Source organism: Pistacia vera, unplaced genomic scaffold (assembly GCF_008641045.1).
Source record: "Pistacia vera cultivar Batoury unplaced genomic scaffold, PisVer_v2 Contig786, whole genome shotgun sequence".
NCBI lineage: Eukaryota > Viridiplantae > Streptophyta > Magnoliopsida > Sapindales > Anacardiaceae > Pistacia > Pistacia vera.
Window position 1 is genome coordinate 221,591 of NW_022196652.1, and position 22,813 is coordinate 244,403.

The 22,813-nt window shown below is 35.8% G+C and overlaps 1 protein-coding gene across 8 annotated transcripts; it reads left to right on the plus strand.

Moving 5' to 3' along the window:
* Nucleotides 1–1,876: 1,876 nt before the first annotated feature.
* On the plus strand, nucleotides 1,877–21,384 carry LOC116116844 (folylpolyglutamate synthase). Of its 8 annotated transcripts, none has more exons than XM_031402888.1 (17): nucleotides 1,877–2,004; nucleotides 3,064–3,244; nucleotides 3,615–3,826; nucleotides 4,424–4,489; nucleotides 4,662–4,771; nucleotides 5,945–6,005; nucleotides 6,820–6,903; nucleotides 7,263–7,319; nucleotides 7,560–7,620; nucleotides 7,891–7,937; nucleotides 8,093–8,170; nucleotides 8,832–8,990; nucleotides 9,930–10,271; nucleotides 10,490–10,568; nucleotides 19,168–19,323; nucleotides 20,679–20,872; nucleotides 21,316–21,384. In XM_031402888.1, exons 2-17 carry the CDS (start codon nucleotides 3,079–3,081, stop codon nucleotides 21,373–21,375), a joined length of 1,932 nt encoding a protein of 643 aa, XP_031258748.1. In that variant the 5' UTR covers nucleotides 1,877–2,004; nucleotides 3,064–3,078; the 3' UTR covers nucleotides 21,376–21,384. The 8 variants fall into 8 exon arrangements, 7 of the variants coding, with proteins under 7 accessions (XP_031258748.1, XP_031258750.1, XP_031258753.1 ...); XM_031402890.1 differs by having other exon boundaries at nucleotides 19,240–19,323; XM_031402893.1 differs by lacking the exon at nucleotides 21,316–21,384 and adding an exon at nucleotides 20,492–20,533 and having other exon boundaries at nucleotides 20,679–20,818.
* Nucleotides 21,385–22,813: the final 1,429 nt, after the last annotated feature.

The window sequence follows — 22,813 nt, forward strand, 5'->3', positions numbered from 1 at the left end:
TACGGCAGTGTGGTTTTCGAACTGGACTCTTCACGTCCCCCCACTAAGTATGTGAGAGAAAGAATCCGTATAAATGGGTTAGTATTCAAATGTATTAGCTTTTATCACCAATTTACTAATATTTCATTTTGGATGTTTATTTAGCATTACATAAGATTCCCTTGGAAAGAATTGAAAGCAGAATATTAGAAATGGATTTTTGACAAGGGAAGGAACTGCGACAAAGATAATTACAAGGCCTAATTGATACATTCCAATGATCCATTTCACTGAGGACATATAGTGTATCTCTAAAATAAGTTTGTGCTTTGTGCTTTTGGTGCATGAATTAGTCTTTGTAGGTCTAATGTTGAAACATATAATGAATTTCAGGAAGGGTAAGTGAATTTATGCTAGTAGGATGTATGATTAAACTGAAGCCTTCATTTGTGCAAATTACCATCTGTTGCGATGGTCTCAGTGTCCTTAAAGGTGCTGCTGCTGAGATGACCTTTTCTTTTTCTCCGTTTAACGTAAATGCTGATAACCAAGGTTATTTTAGACTTTATATGTAATCGTATGAAATAAGCATAAAGTATTTAGTGGGAATTTTGCAAATTATTGTATAAGCAGGCCATGAGAGCAGACTCAAGATTGTACTGAAATTCTGACAGAACACTGAAAAGTCACTAGAATAGTAGCTAAATTTCATGGCATTCAATTTTTTAATATTATATGATGGAGCCACTCCTTCTCTTTGGACAATTACATATCTAATTTCATCAAGTTATCAAGAGACATTTGGAGCTTATCTTTTCTGTCTGTTTAGTGGTCATGCTCGAGTTCCTTCCGATGTATGGGACTTCATTGACTCTTTTTAGATAAATGTGGTTACCAACTAGAAGTGAGATCAACTTGAAGACTTTTTTGGCCATTTGTAGAGATGGACTGATTTAGATTTTAAGGTATCTCTAGGTTGGTGTGATTTTTATTGTTGGAAGTAGTAATAGTCATTTCAGAATGGGGCTGGGAGTGAGCATGTCTTTGCTATATACGAATTCGATTTATCAGTTTGAAGCTGATTCAATCTTCGCTTTCATCATGTGTGTAGAGTATGCATGTTAAAAACTCATTTTACAGTTCATATGAATGGTCCTTTACTCAACTATCAAATTCTCTACTCAGACTAGTTGAGGTTGGCTACCATTGCTCACACTGAATTGCCTTTGTAGGTTGGAGATAACTGAAGACACAATTTCTACTCTATTTTTGGGATTGTTGGAACCTAATGAAGGTAATAGCTCACACTGAATTACTCTCGCTTTTCCTTATTTTTACTCTGGAATTGTTTTCCACTTCTATCCTTATTTTCTGAACCATTTTTCAGGGGTTCTCTTTTTACATGTGCCCTTGAATCACATCCTTTCGCTTCTAATCAAATCCCAGTTAACAGAAAAATTGTGGAATTTTCTTAGTAGTTGTTGTTTGATAGCAAACCTCTGCTATATTATTCTTTCTCTTCTTTCTTTATTGACTCATTTTTCAAAATAAACTCGTTAATTGTAATTTTGTGTTGCTCTATCTGTTTCTTTTAATCCTATCTTAGCTACTTTGAGATTGAGAATGATGAGTTAAGTTGTGTTTTTTTTTTGTTTCTGCTGTACTGTTCTGTGAGTGCTTGATTTGCTAAAAGAAACTCTTGATTAGAGTTTTGATTGAGGGAGAGAGGCACCTCTACATAAAAGATAAAGTCAGTCTTATCTGCACAAACATTAACAGTTGTGAAAATTACTTGTCATGAAGTGGATGTTTTGGAACGTGGAAGGATTTGTAAACCAAAATGTAGAGTAATTTTTGAGCCTGACTATTGAATCAAATTTAGAACTATAATTGTGAAAACCCCATGTTTATTCGAGTTCTTAGCAAAGCCGCGAATCACGGAGACGCAAACACAACTCAATACAACCACCGATAAACAAGTACCACTCAACTCAACTCCCTACGAAGATTATGGCTTCTAACTCTGTAACTCAACTCTCTCTTCTTCTCTTTTCTTTTCTTTGCTTCTTCTTTTTTATTTTTACATGGCTTTGCTTTTCTTCTTTACTAAAACATGTTTCCTAGCTTCAAAACTGTACTTTTTTTTATGTTATTGGACCTCAACTGGAATGTAATTTTTTTATCCAAGTTTTGTGTTTGGTTCCTGGGAAAATATGGGAAATTCAGAGAATTAACTTCTGGGTATTCGTTTTAACCTGGGACAATGAACAACTCCTTTCAGGTTAGCCTAGTTCTATAGTTTGAATTATTGTTATCTTTTATATATTGGACAAAAAAGAACAAAACAGTAACACTTTCATTTTTATTTTACTAAATGTTAGAGGGTGGATGGTCTGTTATATTCTCTTTTCTGTAATATGAAGTTTTTGGTTTCTTCTAGATTAAGAAAAGGAAGCAATCAAATTATGCCATTCTGATTGTTATTGATGGAATTTGGTTGTTGAGTTGAGTCAAGCTTTTGAGGTTAGATTCGTCTTTAGTTTGTAACCACCAATTTGATTGTTAATGCGTGTGATGTGTGGAATAATTAATGGTGATTCAAGCCCAATATTAAACAATAATTTGAGATTTTTCCTTTCCAAATCGCTTAGTTTTCAGGGTAGTAAAGTAAAGACGACTGTCTGTGGAGAAAAAAATTATTATTCTGGTAAGGACCAGTGATGAACATGGGGGCGAAGAAATAATAAGTTTCTGATGTAGTGCTTTATTGTGGTCCTTAGCAAGAAAACATTTGGAGGTGATAAGGGTTAATTTAAATTGGTTGTTCTTGTTTTTTCTGGGCAATTGTAAAGTACCATTTCTTGTAAAATAAAATAAAATAAGAACAATAATTGCGGACTTGGTGTGGACAATGGGATTCTCAGGGAAAGCTTTAACTCTAGTTTGTTGTGTGGCACTCAGCTTCTTGTTGTAACATTAGTTTTTTAATCTCAAGGCAATTTTGCTATTTTATGTAAGAGTCGTTCCAGTTAAGTGTCTGAATTGGACTTGATGCTTTTAATTAACCCTTGTTTTTTAATGCAGGATTGATTCTATCTGATGCTTATTCATACAGACACTAGTCTAAGATGTGGGATATTTAGAGTGTCACAGAAGGGAAACCGACTGTTCTCCATTAGATCAGAATGGAGTTTTCCTTGTTTATCAGCCTCCCTTGACATTCGTCATCTCACTAGGAACAGTCAGGTCCAATTCATAACAAACGGTTAGATCAAATTTTACTTATTATTGATATAATGTACTAGTTTTTTAGACTCAAATAATAATCTTGCTCTGTAATTTTATGTGATTATACCAATAGTACAAAAGTTGAAGATCATTGTCTGCAGAGGTTTGTGAAACCTGAAACATTCACCTTAACATTCATAGTTTTCTCTTTCGTGGCATGGATTAGGTTATAGATTTGTATTATGATGTTCGTTAGATCCAGCTGATTTTTATCCAATAAAAACCCAAAACATATGGGTAACTTGAAAAAAAGTCTTTTATTGCTTTTAATCTAATAAATGAAGTCCTCCATCGTATTGCAGTTTTGTATGATTGATAATAAGTGTTCTATTGCATTAATGTTTCAGGTTTCAGATATTCTAAGTTATCAGCTCAAGTCATGGAAACAGCAGGGAGCAATGTGATCATCAAAGATTACTTGCAAGAGTTGCCTCTTTCATCTTCATATGAAAATGCAATGGAGGCACTTTCCTCTCTCATTACACGTCAAAAACGAGGAGAGAAATCACATATAGGTGGCAGATATGGAAAACTTGAAAGGATGTCTATGTATCTTAAGGTAACACTTGAATGATAAAAACATTTAATTGTATATGATTGAGGGCCGTAACTTCTGATTTCTATGCGTTATTGTTGAGTACAGTCTATGAGACATCAATGCTAAACCCTTTTTTTCCTTCTTTATTATTATTTTTTATTTTGGTTACGTTGGAAATGAAATTGGTTGCTGTGCTTTCATTTTTGTCCTGCATGATCATTGTAATTGTTGTTTCTTTCGATTTCAAGGATTATGTTTTGCCTTAAACTTAATTGTTTTTTGGTAGGTTGATGGGGTTGTCCAAGTTATTCCATCCTTAATTTAATTCTTGAAACTTTAGGCTATAGATTGGTTGTCTTAGAAGCACTTATCCTCTTTTAAGAGCCTTATTATTACTTCTATATGGTAAATTGTTAATCTTTTGTGCTGTACCTGTTGGGATGATTAACGATCTGTTATTATTCAATTTGGTTTGCTTCTCTTTCCATTGGATGACTTTCTTATTGAAATTTTTAATTATTATATTACCACTTCAGATTGGAGATTATTAATTTTGTTTATTCTTCATGAAATAATATTGTCTGAAGATTGAAATCAGGGTACTTGTTTTCTTAATAGATATTAGGTTTGGAGGAGCGTATAGCTAAGTTAAAGATCATCCATGTTGCTGGAACTAAAGGGAAGGTACTATCCCACATTTCTACTTTACTATATTAATGTGTTCATCATTATCCTTTTTAAGTAGGGGATAAACTCATGCATCAGGAACATCTGGGAATAAATGGTGCTAACAATATTGGTAGCTGCTCTTTCTTTTTCTTGTTTTGCTTTTTAAGTCGTTAAATACATATTTCAGGGTTCAACATGCACATTCTGTGAGGCTATCTTACGGCAGTGTGGTTTTCGAACTGGACTCTTCACGTCCCCCCATTTAATTGATGTGAGAGAAAGAATCCGTATAAATGGGTTAGTATTCAAATGTATTAGCTTTTATCACCAATGTTACTAATATTTTCATTTTGGATGTTTATTTAGCATTACATAAGAATTCTCCCTTGGAAAGAATTGAAAACAGAATATTAGAAATGGATTTTTGACAAGGGAAGGGAACTGCGACAAAGATAATTACAAGGCCTAATTGATACATTCCAATGATCCATTTCACTGAGGACATATAATGTATCTCTAAAATTAAGTTTGTGCTTTGTGCTTTTGGTGCATGAATTAGTCTTTGTAGGTCTAATGTTGAAACATATAATGATAATTTCAGGAAGGGTAAGTGAATTTATGCTAGTAGGATGTATGATTAAACTGAAGCCTTCATTTGTGCAAATTACCATCTGTTGCGATGGTTTCAGTGTCCTTAAAGGTGCCTGCTGCTGAAGATGACCTTTTCTTTTTCTCCGTTTAACGTAAATGCTGATAACCAAGGTTATTTTAGACTTTATATGTAATCGTATGAAATAAGCATAAAGTATTATTAGTGGGAATTTTGCAAATTATTGTATAAGCAGGCCGCATGAGAGCAGACTCAAGATTGTACTGAAATTCAGTGACAGAACACTGAAAAGTCACTAGAATAGTAGCTAAATTTCATGGCATTCAATTTTTTAATATTATATGATGGAGCCACTCCTTTTCTCTTTGGACAATTACATGATCTAATTTCATCAAGTTATCAAGAGACATTTGGAGCTTATTCTTTTCTGTCTTGTTTAGTGGTCATGCTCGAGTTGCCTTCCGATGTATGGGACTTCATTTGACTCTTTTTTAGATAAATGTGGTTACCAACTAGAAGTGAGATCAACTTGAAGACTTTTTTGGCCATTTGTAGAGATGGACTGATTTAGATTTTAAGGTGTCTCTAGGCTGGGTGTGATTTATTATTGTGTGGAAGGTAGTAATAGTCATTTCAGAATAGGGGCTGGAGTAGGAGCATGTCTTTGCTATATATCGAATTCGATTTATCAGTTTGAAGCTGATTCAATCTTCGCTTTCATCATGTGTGTATGAGTATGCATGTGTTAAAAAACTCATTTTTACAGTTCATATGAATGGTCCTTTACTCAACTTATCAAATTCTCTACTCTAGACTAGTTGAGGTTGGCTACCATTGCTCACACTGAATTGCCTTTGTAGGTTGGAGATAACTGAAGACAAATTTCTACTCTATTTTTGGGATTGTTGGAACCTGATGAAGGTAATAGTTCATGCTTCTCTATTGTTGCCGGGAGATCATTTACTCTCGCTTTTCCATTTATTTTTACTCTGGAATTGTTTTCCACTTCTATCCTTATTTTCTGAACCATTTTTCAGGGGTTCTCTTTTTACATGTGCCCTTGAATCACATCCTTTTGCTTCTAATCAAATCCCAGTTCACAGAAAAATTGTGGAATTTTCTTAGTAGTTGTTTGATAGCAAACGTCTGCTATATTATTCTTTCTCTTCTTTCTTTTATTGTACTTTATTTTTCAAAATAAACTTGTTAATTGGTAATTTTGTGTTGCTCTATCTGTTTCTTTTAATCCTATCTTAGCTACTTTGAGATTGAGAATGATTGAGTTAAGTTGTGTTTTTTTTGTTTATCTGCTGTACTGTTGCTGTGAGTGCTTGATTTGCTAAAAGAAACTCTTGATTAGAGTTTTGATTGAGGGAGAGAGGCACCTCTACATAAAAAGATAAAGTCAGTCTTATCTGCACAAACAATTAACAGTTGTGAAAATTACTTGTCAAGTGAAGTGGAATGTTTTGGAACGTGGAAGGATTTTGTAAACCAAAATGTAGAGTAGATTTTTGAGCCTGACTGTTGAATCAAATTTAGAACTATAATTGTGCATTGGTAAAATTACTTGGTTATCATCATTGCTTAACTATCTAACTTTGGTTTGTACAATAATATATATCTGAATAAGTTTTCTTTGGCTTTTTGGGAAAATGGTACCTTGATGCCTTAATCTGCTTTGGGATCACAATTATTTATGACAATTTCTTATTATAGAAAATTCATTTTGCAGGAAAATGTTACAGATGATCTGCCAATGCCTCCACTTTTTCAGTTCCTTACTGTATTGGCATTTAAAATATTTGTATGTGAACAGGTTAGTTGTGCTATATCTAGTTTTCATTAATTCTTATATTTCAGATAGGGAATACAGCTACTATATCTCATACTAATGGAAAATGAGTTGTTAATCTCTAATCAAATTGTTGAAAGTTTATTGTTCTTCTCTTTCAATATCATTAGTTTGTAGTGGTCAATAACCATCTATAACAAACAGTAAAAACTCCTTTAAAACTTAAGATGTGTTTCTACTTTGCATGGATGAATCATGTCTCTATGACACAATCATCAATAGCTATGGCTGTGGTCATTGGTGACTTATCTTCTAAGTTTTGTATCAAGGAACAAGAAATTGCTGTTTTCTTCTTTGAACTGATTATAATTGTTCATGCGTAGGTAGATGTTGCTGTTATTGAAGTTGGTCTTGGAGGAACAAGGGATTCAACAAATGTGGTATGCATCCCATCCTAGAAGTGCCTATGGTGGTTTTGGGGTTTACACCTCAATCTCAACGTTCTTTTTCTTTATTTTTTTATATTTTTTAAAATAAGGTTTTACAAATTAAAAAAAAAAAAAAAAAGCAAAACAGTGAATATAACCTTGTTTATTATATTAGCCTTTCTTTGTAATGATTGTAAATATAACATGGAGGATGAAATCACCGGTCATGGAATTTGGTGATGGAATATGCAGATTAAAGAACCTATTGTCTGTGGCGTTACTTCTTTGGGGATGGACCACATGGAGGCATTGGGTGCGTCATTTTCTGAAATCCTCTTTAATACAAGTTTTTCTGTTTACTTATAGATAGACACAAGTTTATTCAGTGCAAATTGTGTGGCGAATATATGTTACTTTTTCTTATGGGAGTGCTCCATCTGTAATATAATAGTATATATCTCTCATACTTTAATCTTTGTGCAATTTTCTCAAATTTTCCACTAAATTGTGTGTTTTGAAAGTGCTGTGGAAAAGAAAGGCATTTTCTTATTTACATCTGGGTATTTATCATAATCTTATGCAGGCGATACCCTCAGTAAGATCGCTTCCCATAAAGCTGGAATTTTGAAGGTATAAAACTCGTGCAAGAAGTTCAACCCGCATTTATATAATATCCTGTAGCAATGAGTTGCTTGTTTCATAATTTCTGTTTTGTTTATTTAGATTGGAAGTTTTCATTTTTGAGTATTTTCTGAATTTGGTTGATTTCTTTCCTGCTTCTGAAGCCTCAAATTCCCGCATTCACAGTACCCCAGCTTTCTGAAGCAATGGATGTTATTCAGAATAGGGCCCTGGAGCTGATGGTATCATTCTCAAATCCATTATATATATATATAATTAATCAGTTTACTTTGAATGCATTTATGAAATAAGCGCTTAGGGTCATACCAGATGTGTCCAAAAGTATTTTGTTGTAGTATGATCTAAGTCCATATAATTATTTCCAATCAAGGTATATCCAAACCTGACCCTGACTTTAGTTGTGGTGTGGTTTTATGTTTTTATACTGTTTTCTGATGTTCAGGAAGAGCAACTTAGGTAAAAATATCTATTTGAGATTTTGCTAATCAGGTGAACTTTTTAATTAGTTAATAATTGTCTGTTACATTTGTGATTTTCATCTTCCACTATACTATGACCTTTCTTGAAGGTTAAATTGTTATGGGTTCGCCTGAGAGATCATTAAATGTCACTGTAACACAATCTATTCAGAAATTACTAAACTTACCTGAGAAACTAAAAATCCCCCAATGGGTAGAATGTTTTTCCTAAGAAATCTTTTAAAGATTCCCTTTGGTGGGGTCCTTTGTTATCTATTCCAAAATTAGTTGCCTAAGGCTTCATTTATATCCACTCTCAAACTAGATTGAGTCCCTCCCGACCTCCTGATCTCCACACCTACACACACAAAGGTGTGCCAGTTGTTATTAGTATTCCTGACAGAACTTTTCTTACCATTTGCAGGTCCCCTTGAAATTAGCAGCACCTCTTGATAATAAAAAATTGAAGGGAGTAAAACTTGGTTTGTCTGGTGATCACCAGTTGATTAATGCAGGTCTTGCTGTTTCCCTCTGTACATGCTGGCTTCAAAGAACAGGAAACTGGGAGAAAATATTTCACAATGTTAGTTATACTTCCATGTCTGTTTTATTATTCTTTATGCTTTACATAATTTGTATAATATTCCTTTGACATGGCAACTCTTCAATCTGTTCATTAATCATGTAATGTCTCATATTAGTGAATAACTGATAGGAACCCATTCCAATAACTCAACAATGGGGCTGGGCCATGAGTCTTTCATGGGTTTTGGTATAACTTTCCTTGGAAAATGGGCTGCCAAGGGAGAGTGCCCAAGCTCTTACAACCCACATGTCCACCCCTTTCCCTTCCAATTTGGGATCCTAAGATTCCACCACGCTTCCACACCTTTTACTCTTGTCGGCTTTTTTACCCCTTGGGTGACTATGCGAATCCTCTTTCTCTCGGGCCTCCATACCCTTTCTCGGGGTAGCAGCTCGGGCCCAAGGTCAGCCTACCATGGGTCAGCCTGCCACGTGTGCACTGCTACGTAGACGTAGGATCATGCTCTGATACCAATTGAGAGGAACCCACTCCAACAACTAAACAATTGGGCTGGGCCATGGGTCTTTCATGGGTTTGGGTAAAACTCTTCTTGGAAAATCAGCTTGCCAAGGGAGGGTGCCCAAGGCCTTTATAACCCACTTGCGCACCCCTTTTCCTTCAAATGTGGGATCCTAACTATAACATAATGGGGTTTTGTATTAGTCTTTTTATGTGTAGACCATACATAGGTATGTGGGTGGATGGGTGGGTTCATATGAAAATGGGTATATTAAGTTCCCCTTGAACTTTTAAGTGGTGCCAGTTGAATCATATAGAACCTTGTTGACAACAAAAGGAGTAATCTTCACTGTGGGTGCGGAGGAACCATGATTTAAGAATTTTATGCAGTTCCTTATTCTTATGCAGTTCCTTAGTCTGCTTTTAGTGGTTTGGTGCTCTGTATTTATTATGGAAAATTCATGAATGATGAAACAGGATAGCCAAGAAGCTGATTTGCCAGAGGCATTTCTTAGAGGTCTTTCAACTGCACATATTTCAGGGAGGGCTCAGGTTGTTTATGATACTTCTCCAGTGTCTTATAATACATCAGAAAAAACTGAAAATTCATCTGGAGATCTGGTCTTTTACTTGGATGGAGCTCATAGTCCCGAGAGCATAGAAGCTTGTGCCAAATGGTTCTCTGGGGTTGTCAAGGATATAAATCAATCATCGGCATATTCTTTTAACAAAATTCAAAATATGGTGGAAGTTCGAAGTAATGGTTACGTCAGACATGAAATGGAAAAGACTGAGCAGCCTATCAAAATAACAAAGCAGGTAAATCTCTCACAACAGCTAAACATAGTTTTAGGAATAGATTCTGGTATGTGTTTGTAGAGAGCTTCTATAAACTCTGTTAGTGTGGCTTTCTATAACTTAAATCCTTTCTACAAATTTGGATGTCTGTGCATGCTCATAAATGTTCAATAATCTTTGAACACTTCAAATCACTTCCATTTGTTGGCACATTATATGGTGTATATGCATCTTTGTAGATTCTTTTATTCAATTGCATGGAGGTGAGAGACCCGCAAGTCTTACTTCCACGGCTTGTGAGTACATGTGCTTCTTCAGGTATAGCTGCTTTGGACACAAATGATTAGTTATATTTATAGTTTTTATATCTTAAGGTTTATTTCTTTTGCACATATAGAACCTTTTTAATGATTGTGCACTACCAGTTTATTTTTGTCAACATATTAAATAGAAGGAACACATCTCACCATTTATTTACTATGTGAATTTTGTTTGTCATCTTTTCTTTATTTTTGGTCATATTGTTTATCTAAACCGTGGAACTATGTATTCTGGTACGACTTAATTTTTTTGCTCCGATTCTTGTACTGCTATATATTCCACTGTTGCTCTTTTATTGTCCTCAAGTAGTGCTCTGTAGCAAATCAGTGATAAGGAGTTTGAACTTAGAAAGAATCTAGGAGTATCTAGAATTTAAATTTAAATTTAAACTTAAATAAATATAATCCTAGCTAAGGTTATCTGTAGGTTATCTATTTTTCCTATAACTAGAGAGATGTAACATATGCATAGTGTGATGAATTAATAAAAATAAGTAGCATGTTCTATTCTTTCATGGTATTAGACCCCAGGTGGCTATAGGTAGTAATGGTTAAATTTGCCATGACTGGCGAAAGACAGGGGAGGAGCCAGAGTCCACCTGTTCGTCAGGATGTACCTCCCTAGTCAGGGGAAACATCTTCATCCAATGTTCAGACTACTGTTGATAATTTAGCCATTGCTTCTTCCATTCAGATTAGCCTACATAAATTGAATGGTAGGAATTATATACCATGGTCTCAGTCGATGAAGTTAATTGTTAGAAATCGTAGAAACTTAGACTAGTTGATGGGAGCAATCAAAGCTCCATCGGTTAATGATCCGGCATACCAAAAATGGGATGCCAAGAATAGTGTGGTAATGACTTGGCTGATTAATTCTATGGAGAAGGAGATTGGCAGGTTGTATCTATTTCTACCTACAGTGAAAGATATTTGGGACATGGCAAAGGAGACGTACTCTGATGTTGGAAATTCAGCCCAGATTTTTGAGATGAAATCTCAGTTGCGGGAGATCAAACAAATTAATATGTTCGTGACTCAATATTATAGTGTATTGACCAAGTCATGGCAAGAGTTGGATTTGTTTTTTGAGGCTGACTGGAGCTGCTTTCAAGATAGTGTAAAATACAATAAAATGCTGGAGAAAGAAAGAGTGTTTGAGTTCTTAGTAGGATTGAATAAGGAGTTAGATGAGGTGAGGGGTAGAGTTTTGGGAAAAGAGAATTTACCCGCCATCTAGGAAGTCTTTGTTGAAGTGCAAAGAGAAAAGAGCAGAAGAAGAGTGATGATGGGAGAATCGGCAGGTATAGGTAGCCAAAATATGCAATCAAAGTCTGAGTCTTCAGCCCTTGTTTCAAAGGGCTGTAAGACATCTAATAGTTCTAGTGGAGATCAACAAATGATGCGGAAAGGAGAGAAAGTGTGGTGTGAATTTTTCCGTAAGTCGTGGCATACCAGAGCAACCTGTTGGAAGCTGCATGGTAAACCTGGAAATTGGAAGCCTAATAAATTGGGTGCTAAAGGGATGCATGTGGATGTAGAAAAGGGTGTACCTACGAAATCTGATGAACATTCAGGGGCTTTGCCGTTTAGCAATGAGCAGCTTGAGCACCTGTATGAGTTAATTAATCAGTCCAGAGATGGTCCTTCAGTCATTCTTATTCCATTGCAGAACCAGGTAATTCCCAAACAGCTTTACGCACTAGTTTGGATGCACACAAATCTTGGGTTATAGACTTAGGTGCATGAGACCATATGTGAAGTAATTATGAGGTTTTCATATTTTATAGTCCATGTTACAATAATATCCGGGTTAAGACTGCTGATGGTTCTTTGGCAAATTTGGCTGGTAAAAGGACGGTTCGAATTTCCAAGGATCTTATATTGCATTCTGTACTTCATGTTCCTAGTTTAGCTTGCAATCTTCTGTCTATCAGTAAGTTAACTAAGGAAGTGTGTGGCTAAATTTTTCTCCTCATTCTGAATTTCAGACTTTCTTCTCGGGGAGATGACTGACAATGTTAGAGAAAAAGGAGGACTTTACTTCTTTGATGAATTGGATACCGAGAAGAAGTGGGATACTGAGAATGTTGGAACCTGACTCTAATTCTCTAATCAATTTCACATTCAGTTCACCACTACAGCCAATAAACAGCAAACAAACATACCAACACTCGATATTCAATCAAATAAATTGATATTTGTATTAAGAGATTAATAAACTGTATTACAAATGGAAAAGAACGTAAAAGGACATCAAAGAAACAGATAGCAGGCTGATCTTTAAGGGTCAGCTCCTCCTTTACAATTTCCCACTTAATTCCATGATATCACACTTATCCAACCTTCTCTCTTTTATTCTACTCGGTTCCCACTCCAACTAACTCTTCACACTCATTGTATTGATGTGCCACTTGTCAATCCTTGCTTTTCCCTTTCTGCCATTTTCAGTTATACCATTTGGTTATCGGGGGTCCATCAGAGAAGAACTCTGTTTTAGCTTTTAGGTGTAATTCTGTATTTGTTTCAGGTAATTTAGAAGTAAGAGTACCGAGAGTACCGGGTTGGAAAAAGGGTTGACACTTGGTTTGATAATCCCTGAGGCCATCATCTCTCGAACGATCTAATCTATCTCGTTTCTCTGGTAGTATGGGTACTGGTAGGAACTGACATTAGGGACTGGAGCTTCCTGTTCTAGCCTGATGGCATGATCATGCGCCCTTGCTGGCGGGAGCCCTGGTAATGGTTCAAACAAAGCTTCATACTCTCTCAGCAATTTAGAAATGCTACTATCCACCACTGTTTCACCCACTTCCTACAGTTGCAGATTTCCCAATTCTGGCAAATACCTTGGTCCCTTTGTCTGCAGTGTTTTAATCATCTTCTTCAACGACACCCTTGTCTTACTCAGTGAGGGATCCTTAACCAAAGCTACTATTTCCCAGGAATGGTTAAACTTCATCATAGACTCCTTCTAGTTCGTTGTGGTCTCACCCAAAGTTTCAAGCCATGCAATGCCCAAAATGAAATCGGCGCTGTTCATGTTGAAAGGGTAGAAGTTCTGAATCATGGTGATGTTCTGCAGCTTCAAACTCACCTCACGGCATTCCCTTTGACAACTCACTCTGTAACCATCCCCAACTCTGACTCCAAAAGGTTTGGTTTAGACCACTAAGATTTTTAATTCTTCTACCACCTTTCGATTGATGAAGTTGTGAGAAACCCCGTTGTCAATCAATACTATAACACTCTTCCCTCCAATCTCACCTTTTGGTTTCAAGGTTTTGGGCCCATTTATGCCTTCCACCGAACTGATTGAAAGTTCAAGGGTCCTTGGTACTTCTTCCTCAACTTTATCTTCCACTGAAAACATTTTGTTCATCTCTGGATCGTCATCTTCCCCTAACAACATTTGGATTTTCTTGTCCCCACATCGGTGACCTGGTGAGTATTTGGCGTCACACTGGTAGCATATACCCTTCTCCCTTTTTCTTTGGATCTCAGCTTCGGTCATTTTCTTGTAAGGAGACTCTCGTTGGAATGGATTTGGTTGGAAGTTGACCGATGAGGATGAGTTGGGACTGGAATGAGCATCACTTTGGTTTCGTCGTAGGGATGGATTTGGGGTTGAATATCGGGTTGGATCATTTGGGGTTTCAGTCTTATTAATTTCTTCGGGTTGAGTAGGGTAGCTATAAGTCTGTGGCCGTATAGATGATTGAGCCCATTTGTTCTACTTGCCTGGTCCAAGTTTGGCCTCATCCATAATTTGGTTCCTCTCTTCCACCCTTTGGGCCAGCTGGGTCACATAAGTTAGAGAGTTGGGCCGAGCTATTATATTGGGTTGCTGAAGCTTTATTTCAGCTTTTATTTCTAGCCTGAGCCCATTAAAAAACACAACAATCAACACCTATTCCCTTTCATCGATAGTTAGTGCCGCCACCTCCTCAAATCGGCGGCGATACTCCAACACCATACCATTTTGCTTCGTTGCCATCAACAGATCCAAGGGACTGACATCCTGAGTTCCACTAATTCTTTGGGAGAGGGTTACATTGAATTCTTGCCAATTGGTCATCGCCAATCGGGTCTCCATCCATTGGTACCAGTGGAGGGCTTCTTCCTCCATACACAGCGCTGTCGCCGACACTTGGTGCTCATCAGCGATTTGGTTGAATGTGAAATAGCATTCTACCCTGAAAATCCACCCATACGGGTCTTTGCCGGAAAAGATAGGCAACTCCAGCTTCCGACCACTCCAGTCACACTAATACCACCCCTCTCCACCTTGATTCCATCCATCCCCTGATGGGTTCTCTCCTTGATGTCCCTTGTTTCCGTGAAGCCCATTTTCAGTTCGACCTCCTCCATTGGCTCCACCTTGATTTCCCAGATTTTCATGGAGTTCTGGCTCGTTGTGACCTTCCCTGAAACAACTTGAGTTCCCAGTTAAGTTTCTTCTACGTTCCTCCTCTTCTTCATCCTTTTTACGCATCCAATGCATATCCATCAATATCTCTCTCATTGCATTCATCGTCTCCGTCACCTTAGCAACATCTTTCTCAACGTTGTCTAATCTATTTTCCATCCTTGTACTAACCATACCCTGAATTCGTCTAGCTCTAATACCAGTTTGTTGGAACTTGACTCTAATTCTCTAATCAATCTCACATTCAGTTCACCACAACAGCCAATAAACAGCAAACAAACATACCAACACTCAATATTCAATCAAATAAACCGATATTTGTATTAAGAGATTAGTAAACTGTATTACAAAATGGAAAAGAACATAAAAGGATATCAAAGAAACAGATAGCAGGCTGATCTTCGAGGGTTAGATCCTCCTTTACAATTTCCCACTTAATTCCATGATATCACACTTATCCAGCCTTCTCTCTTTTATTCTACTCAGTTCCCACTCCAACTAACTCTTCACACTCATTGTACTAATGTGTCACCTGTCAATTCTTGCTTTTCTCTTTCTGCCCTTTTCGGTTATACCATTTGGTTATCGAGGGTCCATCAGAGAAGAACTCTGTTTTAGCTCCTAGGTGTAATTCTGTATCTGTTTTGGGTAATTTAGAAGTAATAATGTGGCATAGGAGGCTAGGTCATCCTAGTTTTTCTCATTTACAAAAATTGTTTCCTTTGATGTTCAGGAATAAAGATCCATTATTATTTCAGTGTGATATATGTTAAATTGCAAAACATACGTGTTCAATGTATCCAGCAAAACCATATAGAAGTTCTAGACCTTTCTCTTTAATCCATAGTGACATTTGGGGACATTTTAGGGTTACAAACCGTATAGGAGCTAAATGGTGTATCACCTTTATAGATGATCAAACCAGGTTGTGTTGGGTATATCTTATGAAAGACAAATCCGAAGCAAGAACAGATTTTCCAGAACTTTAATTCTATGATCTATATTCAATTCCAAACTAAAATTCAGGCTTTAAGGACTGATAATGGTAGAAAATACTTTACTTATGTCCTAGGAAAATATCTATCACACCATGGAATTATACATCAGAGTTCATGTGTTGATTTGATACCCCATAACAGAATGGAGTTGCTGAGAAGAAGAATAGACACCTCTTAAAGGTTACCCGGGCTTTGATGTTTACAATGAATATGCCCAAATATTTCTAAGGTGATGCCATCATAACAACCTCATACTTGATTAATAGGTTACCAACTCGGGTTTTAGATTTTAGTACCCCAATGTCTACATTTTTTAAGGTGTTTCCTAGTTTTAGGACATTGAATTTTCTTGCTCTGAAAGTTTTCTGGTGTATAGTATTTGTTCATGTTCAGTCTCCTAATAGGGGTAAATTGGATCCTAGGGTTATCAAGTGTGTGTTCATTAGGTATTCTTCTACTCAGAAGGGATATAAGTTTTGTCCACTCTCAAAAAGTTGTTTGTGTCTAGGGATGCTACTTTCTTTGAGTCTTATCCTTATTTTACCAAAACTTTTCTTTAGGGGAGATTGTGAGTGAAGATCGTTTTTGGAAAGGTTTACTACCTATGGAACCTGTAGATTCATCTGTAGATTTAGGAAGCCAGAATTCTAAATCAATTTAACTACTTGTGGAACCGGCAGATTCATCTGTAGATTTAGGAAGCCAGATCTAAACCAACTCAAGATTCTTAGAACTTGAGTTCACCTTCAATCATGCCTCCTTTAAAGTCTAATAAGTTTGGTTCTATTGATTCTATAGATCATATCCATCTGTCTCAGGAAAAGTTACACATAGGGGGAGGATTGGAAAGATTAAATAGATCGAGACTGAAATTTTATTCTCGGAAATCCAGTTATCAAGGTAATGAAGATTCTGAAGAACAGCATGGCCAATTGTCTCAACTGAGAGAAGTATCTGGTTCACAATTGACAGGTAAAGAGAATTCATTTGAAACTTCGTCTGATAAGACTGGTTCTATTCTTGATGATAGTTATTATCTCTCTATAGCTATTCAGAAAGGATTTCGAACATGTACTCAACATCCTATCTCTAAGTTTATGTCTTATGAGAAACTCTCATCCAAGTTTTATGTATTTGCCACCGGTCTTTCTACCATAGAGATTCCAAAGATAATTCAGGAAGCTTTGAGTGATCCTAAGTAGAGAGAGGCTGTTATGAAAGAGATGAATGCATTGGAGAAAAATGAAACTTGGGAGCTTGTGAATCTACCTGACCATAAGGCTACTGTTGGCTGTAAATGGGTGTTTACTGTTAAATACAAGACAGATGGTACAGTGGAGAGATACAAAGCAAGGTTAGTGACTAAGAAATTTTCACAGACATATGAGATAGACTATGAGGAAACATTTTCTCCGGTGGCTAAGTTGAGCACCATCAGGGTATTGTTATCACTTGTTGCAAACTTAGGTTGGCCTTTACAACAATTGGATATCAAAAATGCATTTTTGAATGGGGATCTGGCAGAAGAGGTTTACATGGATTTACCAGCATGTTTTGAAAGCAAACAAGAGGGTAGTAAGGTGTGTAGGCTAAGTAAATCATTGTATGGCTTAAAGCAGTCTCCTTGGGCTTGGTTTGATAGATTTACTAAGGCTATTAAGAATGATGGGTTTACTCAAGGGCAGTCCGATCATACCCTATTCTTCAAGAAGGTTGATGGTAAGATTACAATTTTAATAGTGTATGTTGATGACATTATTCTTATAGAGAATAGTCTTGAAGAAATAGAGAGGGTTGAAAAGGCTCTTGCTCGGGTTTTTTAGGTCAAAGATCTGGGGCAGCTAAGGTATTTCTTGGGCATGGAGGTAGCTAGGAGCAAGAAGGGAATTTATCTGTCTCAAAGGAAATATGTTCTGAAACACCTTTGAGCTTAAATCAAGAATTGATGGGAATAGTAGTGATACTCCAGTGGGTAAGGCTAGATATCAAAGGCTTGTTGGGTGGCTAATTTATTTGTCTCATACTATACCTGATATAGCATTCTCAGCGAGTGTTGCAAGTCAGCATATGCATAATCCACAGGAGATACATTTGGAGGCAGTAAAAAGGATATTAAGGTATCTGAAGATGACTTTTGGGAAAGGACTATTTTTTAAGAAGAGTTGTGAAAGACAGATGGAGGCATTTACAGATGCGGAATGGGCAGGCTCAATAAGTGATAGGAGGTTGACTTTGGGGTATTGTACTTTTGTTTGGGGCAATCTGGTCACTTGGAGAAACAAAAAACAGGCAGTGGTGGCAAGAAGTAGTGCAGAAGCTGAGTTTAGGGCTATGGCACAGCGTATATGTGAGTTACTATGGCTGAAACGGTTATTGACAGAGCTGGATGTTAGGCAGGAGGATCCTATGAGGTTCTATTGTGATAACAAAGCTGCTATCAGCATTGCACATAACCCAATGCATCATGACCTAACCAAGCATGTGGAAGTAGATCGTCATTTCATTAAAGAGAAGATAGAAGGAAAGCTTTTGTGTGTTGTCTATCTACCTATGAGTCAGCAAGTAGTAGGTGTTTTTACAGGACTGTCTAGGCCACTCTTTGATAGTCTAATTTCCAAGCAGGGAATGCTAGATATTTTTTCCACAGCTTGAGGGGGAGTGTAGGAAATCAGAGATAAGGAGTTTGAACTTAGAAAGAATCTAGGAGTATCTAGAATTTGAATTTAAATTTAAACTTAAATAAAGATAATCCTAGCTAAGGTTATATGTAGGTTATCTGTTTTTCCTATAACCAGAGAGATCTAACATATGCGTCGTGTGATGAATTAATAAAAATAAGTAGCATGTTATATTCTTTCATGCTTATTTATTTCGTTGAAAAACACTTGATTGGAAAATAAACAATTACATAGATTTGGAAATTACTTGTAATACTGTAAGATTACCAAAGAAGATGCTTCTAAATCATGAAATAACACCCAGTGAATTTATGCTACTTATTATTTAAGCTTAATCCCAAAAACATGGAGCTAGCTACATTAATGGTTGTAGTAAAGTTCTACCCTATCCAGAGCAATATGAATTTTTTTTTCTTTAGACAAGAAAATTCATGTTTTGACTGTTGCTCTTTGAGCTTGGATTAATTTACGGTTTGATATGATCTTGCTCAGGAATTCATTTTTCCAAAGCGCTTTTCGTCCCAGGCATCTCAACTTATAACAAGGTTACATCTTTTTCCTCAGCCATTCCCTTGGATATCCCTTGCAGGGACTTGTCATGGCAATTAAGCCTCCAGAGACTTTGGGAGAGGATTATTCATGGGGCTGGTAAATACCTTATTCATCTTTTATTTGGTTTGCTGAATAGCTCGGTGTTCTTTATTACCCTTTGTCAGGTTAACTTGTTAAAACACTTACTATTTGACTTTTACTTTTCTTCAAGATGAATTTAATTTATTATAAATTAACATATGTACTGCCCTTGTAAGTCGCTTTGAAGTGGCTGGTTCTAATACTTTGGGCGAGAAATAGTCTGTTTGTAAATGAGTCTTTACGAACTAACAGAAGCCTCCCTTATACAATTTGTTAAAGCTTACATGTTAAGTAATTCTTTGATGCAGTATCAAAGTCAAGTTGACTAAAAGGTTTGTATTAGAATCGTCTTACTGTATTAATTATTTTATAATAAACTATTTCTATGTTTATGGTTGTATTTGTGGCTCTTGTGTTTGGCTAATATGCAAGTGTGCCTTAGGGGACGTGTTAAAGCTTAGATACTATATTTGGGTCCTTTTCTTTTAGTTTAAGCTTTAGTGGTAACTTAACACAAGTAAAATTGGTTCTTTAATTTAAGGCACCGTATGATGATGTCTGTAATAAAGTAATACTTCCATTAGTAAGGTCAATAAATGAGAGACTCATTTCTTATTTTCGTTTTTCTGTAGAAGAAGTAAGCTGCTGAACTTCTTAGGATTTTGTTTGAACTATGATTGTTCATTTCATGTCTCCCTTAGGGTTTCACATCGATAAATAGTTCAGGCACACCCAATTGTAAACTGGAGGGAAACTATCATTCTCTAAATATTTGGTAAAAAATCTTGAGAGAACCCTTTGATTCCTTTTGTTGTGGTATACATACCAGGAAGACCGCTAGACAAGTGCTGCAGATTACAATATTGACTTGGATTATTTTGATGAGCTGACAGTTAGCCACTCGGATAAATTTGACTGTGTTTAGGATTTGTTTTATTTTTAGCATTAGAGATTTGCATTGCTTTTCGGATTATTATTATTAAGTTGAATTAGGATTTATCTTGTTAGAATTTTAATCTTATTAGTGTTTTAGGATTGATATTTATGAATAAGAGACTATTCTGCCTTTTAGAGTCAGGTTGTTATTTTCATTTGGTTAATAAGCTCTTGTCAGTTGCAGCAATTCTCGTATTTTGTGTGAATTAAGAGCTTTTTTTTTTTTGAATTTCCTTGGTATTCTCAGGATCAACAAGTTATTGATTATCATATCCCCAGCCTACATCAAGTAATTAGGACCAGAACTTTTTTGCAAGTGTTTTTTTCATGTTTTTTCCCTTGTTACCTATGCATTTTGGAGTACTAGAAGTGCATTAATGATAGTGAACTTTGATCTAACCAGCTCACTGGTGTTCAATTGTTTTCATTTACAGATCCTGTTCTTGAAAAGAATTCCAAGAATGATTACGCAGAGACCTTACCTCCGCGTGAATTTCTTTATGAGGATGCTTCTCATTGCAGGCCTGCAAACCAATGTTTTGCTTGCAGCGCTGTGCTTCCTTCCTTGCCATTGACAATAAAATGGTTGAGAGATTGTGTTAAAGAAAACCCCTCCTTAAGAGTTCAGGTAAGTGTCGTCTTTTAGATATCATTCTTATTTAAACTTGATATCACTAAACAAGCAGAAAATATTCCATATATCCACTAGTTAATGTAGTGTAGCTTTTCCATTTTTCTTAATTTAGAAATAAGAAAGAAAAATAAAAAATTCTATTGTCTTATTATTATAATTAGTTTTTTCAACATTCTTTCATGTGTAAAAACATCAGTAGGAAACATGCGGTTGAAATGATTTTGTAGACACAGGGATAATCAATCTCGGGGTTGAGAAGTTTTATACCACAGATGATTATTGATTGCACTGCAAAAACATTGATCATTTAACTCTCACTCACTGATGTGGAGTGTGCATGACATTCTTTTGATAAAACAACACTCGAAAGCCATGATTTTTGTTTTTTCCTAAAAACATTTGTATCAAGCTGGAGATGCGTTATCTTGCATTTACAGGTTCTCGTTACCGGTTCATTGCATTTGGTTGGAGATGTATTAAAGCTATTAAAGAGATGATACAATACACAATTGAAGGGGCTTCAACCCACATTGATTTATACTCACATCATTGGAATTGCCAAGGTGATGCCTGGCTAAACTAATAAATATCCTTGTAATATCGTCGTTGTTGTTGTACCATTAATTCTTAAATTTATTCATGTAAAGACGCGTATCTCCATTTTGAGTCTACCAAATTTGAAAGATGGTACTAGTTTTGATAAAAGTGTTGGAGGAATTTGAGCCATTCTTATGGTAGATGGTTGTTTAGAGCACTGTTTAAAACCTAGACCGAAGGGCAACCCGTTCTGCTATTCGGTTCAATCGATGACATCATCACACAGCATGATGACATCAACACATTAAAAAAAACCTTTTTTTTTTTTTTTAATAAGACAATAATAACTTAATTATTGTCTAACATGATTCAAAGTTTAAATTTAATAACAATCCCAACATAATTTAAGTATGTAACAATAATTCAAAGCCCAAATCCAGACATGATGTTGTATTTATCCATTATATATTAAATGACAAAATACATAATGATTAATAACAAAACATTTAGTGTAAGTGTTTTTTCTTTGATTCGTCTTCATGTTGATTGAGTTTCACACACTAGCATAAAAATTCATCACTATCATCATTATCATAACCATCACCATCATCTACATCAATTTTAGTAAAAAATAGAAATCATAAGTTAAAACTTATAATTTAATTTAAATAGATATTAAGTTGTTTAAATATTTGAAATCAACATTCTGAACCATCGGTTGAATCATAAAAAGAAGGGTGATCAGTAATTCCAGTAGGGATAGATCATTCTTCATATCATAAAAAGAAAGGTGATCAGCAATTCCAGCAGGAATAGATCATTCTTCATATAACATTTGTTCAAACTCCTCATAATTAAATTCACTGACCTCTTCTTCATCGTAAACTATCCAACCTTCAGTTTTGTCGATACTTTCACAATCAATAGGATCAAAACTTATTCTAAACCCCACAAATCACGAACTCAATTAACCCCACAAATTGCTAAACCCTAAAAACAACAAACATCATTCAACCCAAAAGAATAAATAAAACCCATACGAAAACCAGGAACTTAACCACTTCAATACAAATTAAAAACGCAATAAAACCCAAATAGCAGCCCCAAAAGTAAAATAAAAAATCGAACCAAACCGAACGTAAACCGATCCCAAAAACCGATTTTTCGAAGTAATCGGTTCGGTTTCAATTTTCAAAATTGACCAAACCGTATAACTAGTTCAGGTAATGGTTTAAAGGTAATTTTAAACCAGTTAACTAAACCGGTTTTGTAAACAAGTTTTCCTAAAAGTAAAAACCTTAATATCTCTAAAAATCCTAGACGTAAAATCTATCGACATTTCAAATCCCGTTTGCTTTGAATCCTCTCCGTCTCCAACTTCCAAAGGCTGAACTACCA

Excerpts from the sequence above, each read along its gene's own strand:
- LOC116116844 (XM_031402888.1), top strand. The coding sequence starts at position 3,079 with ATGCTTATTCATACAGACACTAGTCTAAGATGTGGGATATTTAGAGTG. Across the intron at positions 6,006-6,819 it reads ATTGTTGGAACCTGATGAAG|GAAAATGTTACAGATGATCT; the intron begins GTAATAGTTCAT and ends TTCATTTTGCAG. Across the intron at positions 19,324-20,678 it reads GAGGATTATTCATGGGGCTG|ATCCTGTTCTTGAAAAGAAT; the intron begins GTAAATACCTTA and ends TTTCATTTACAG.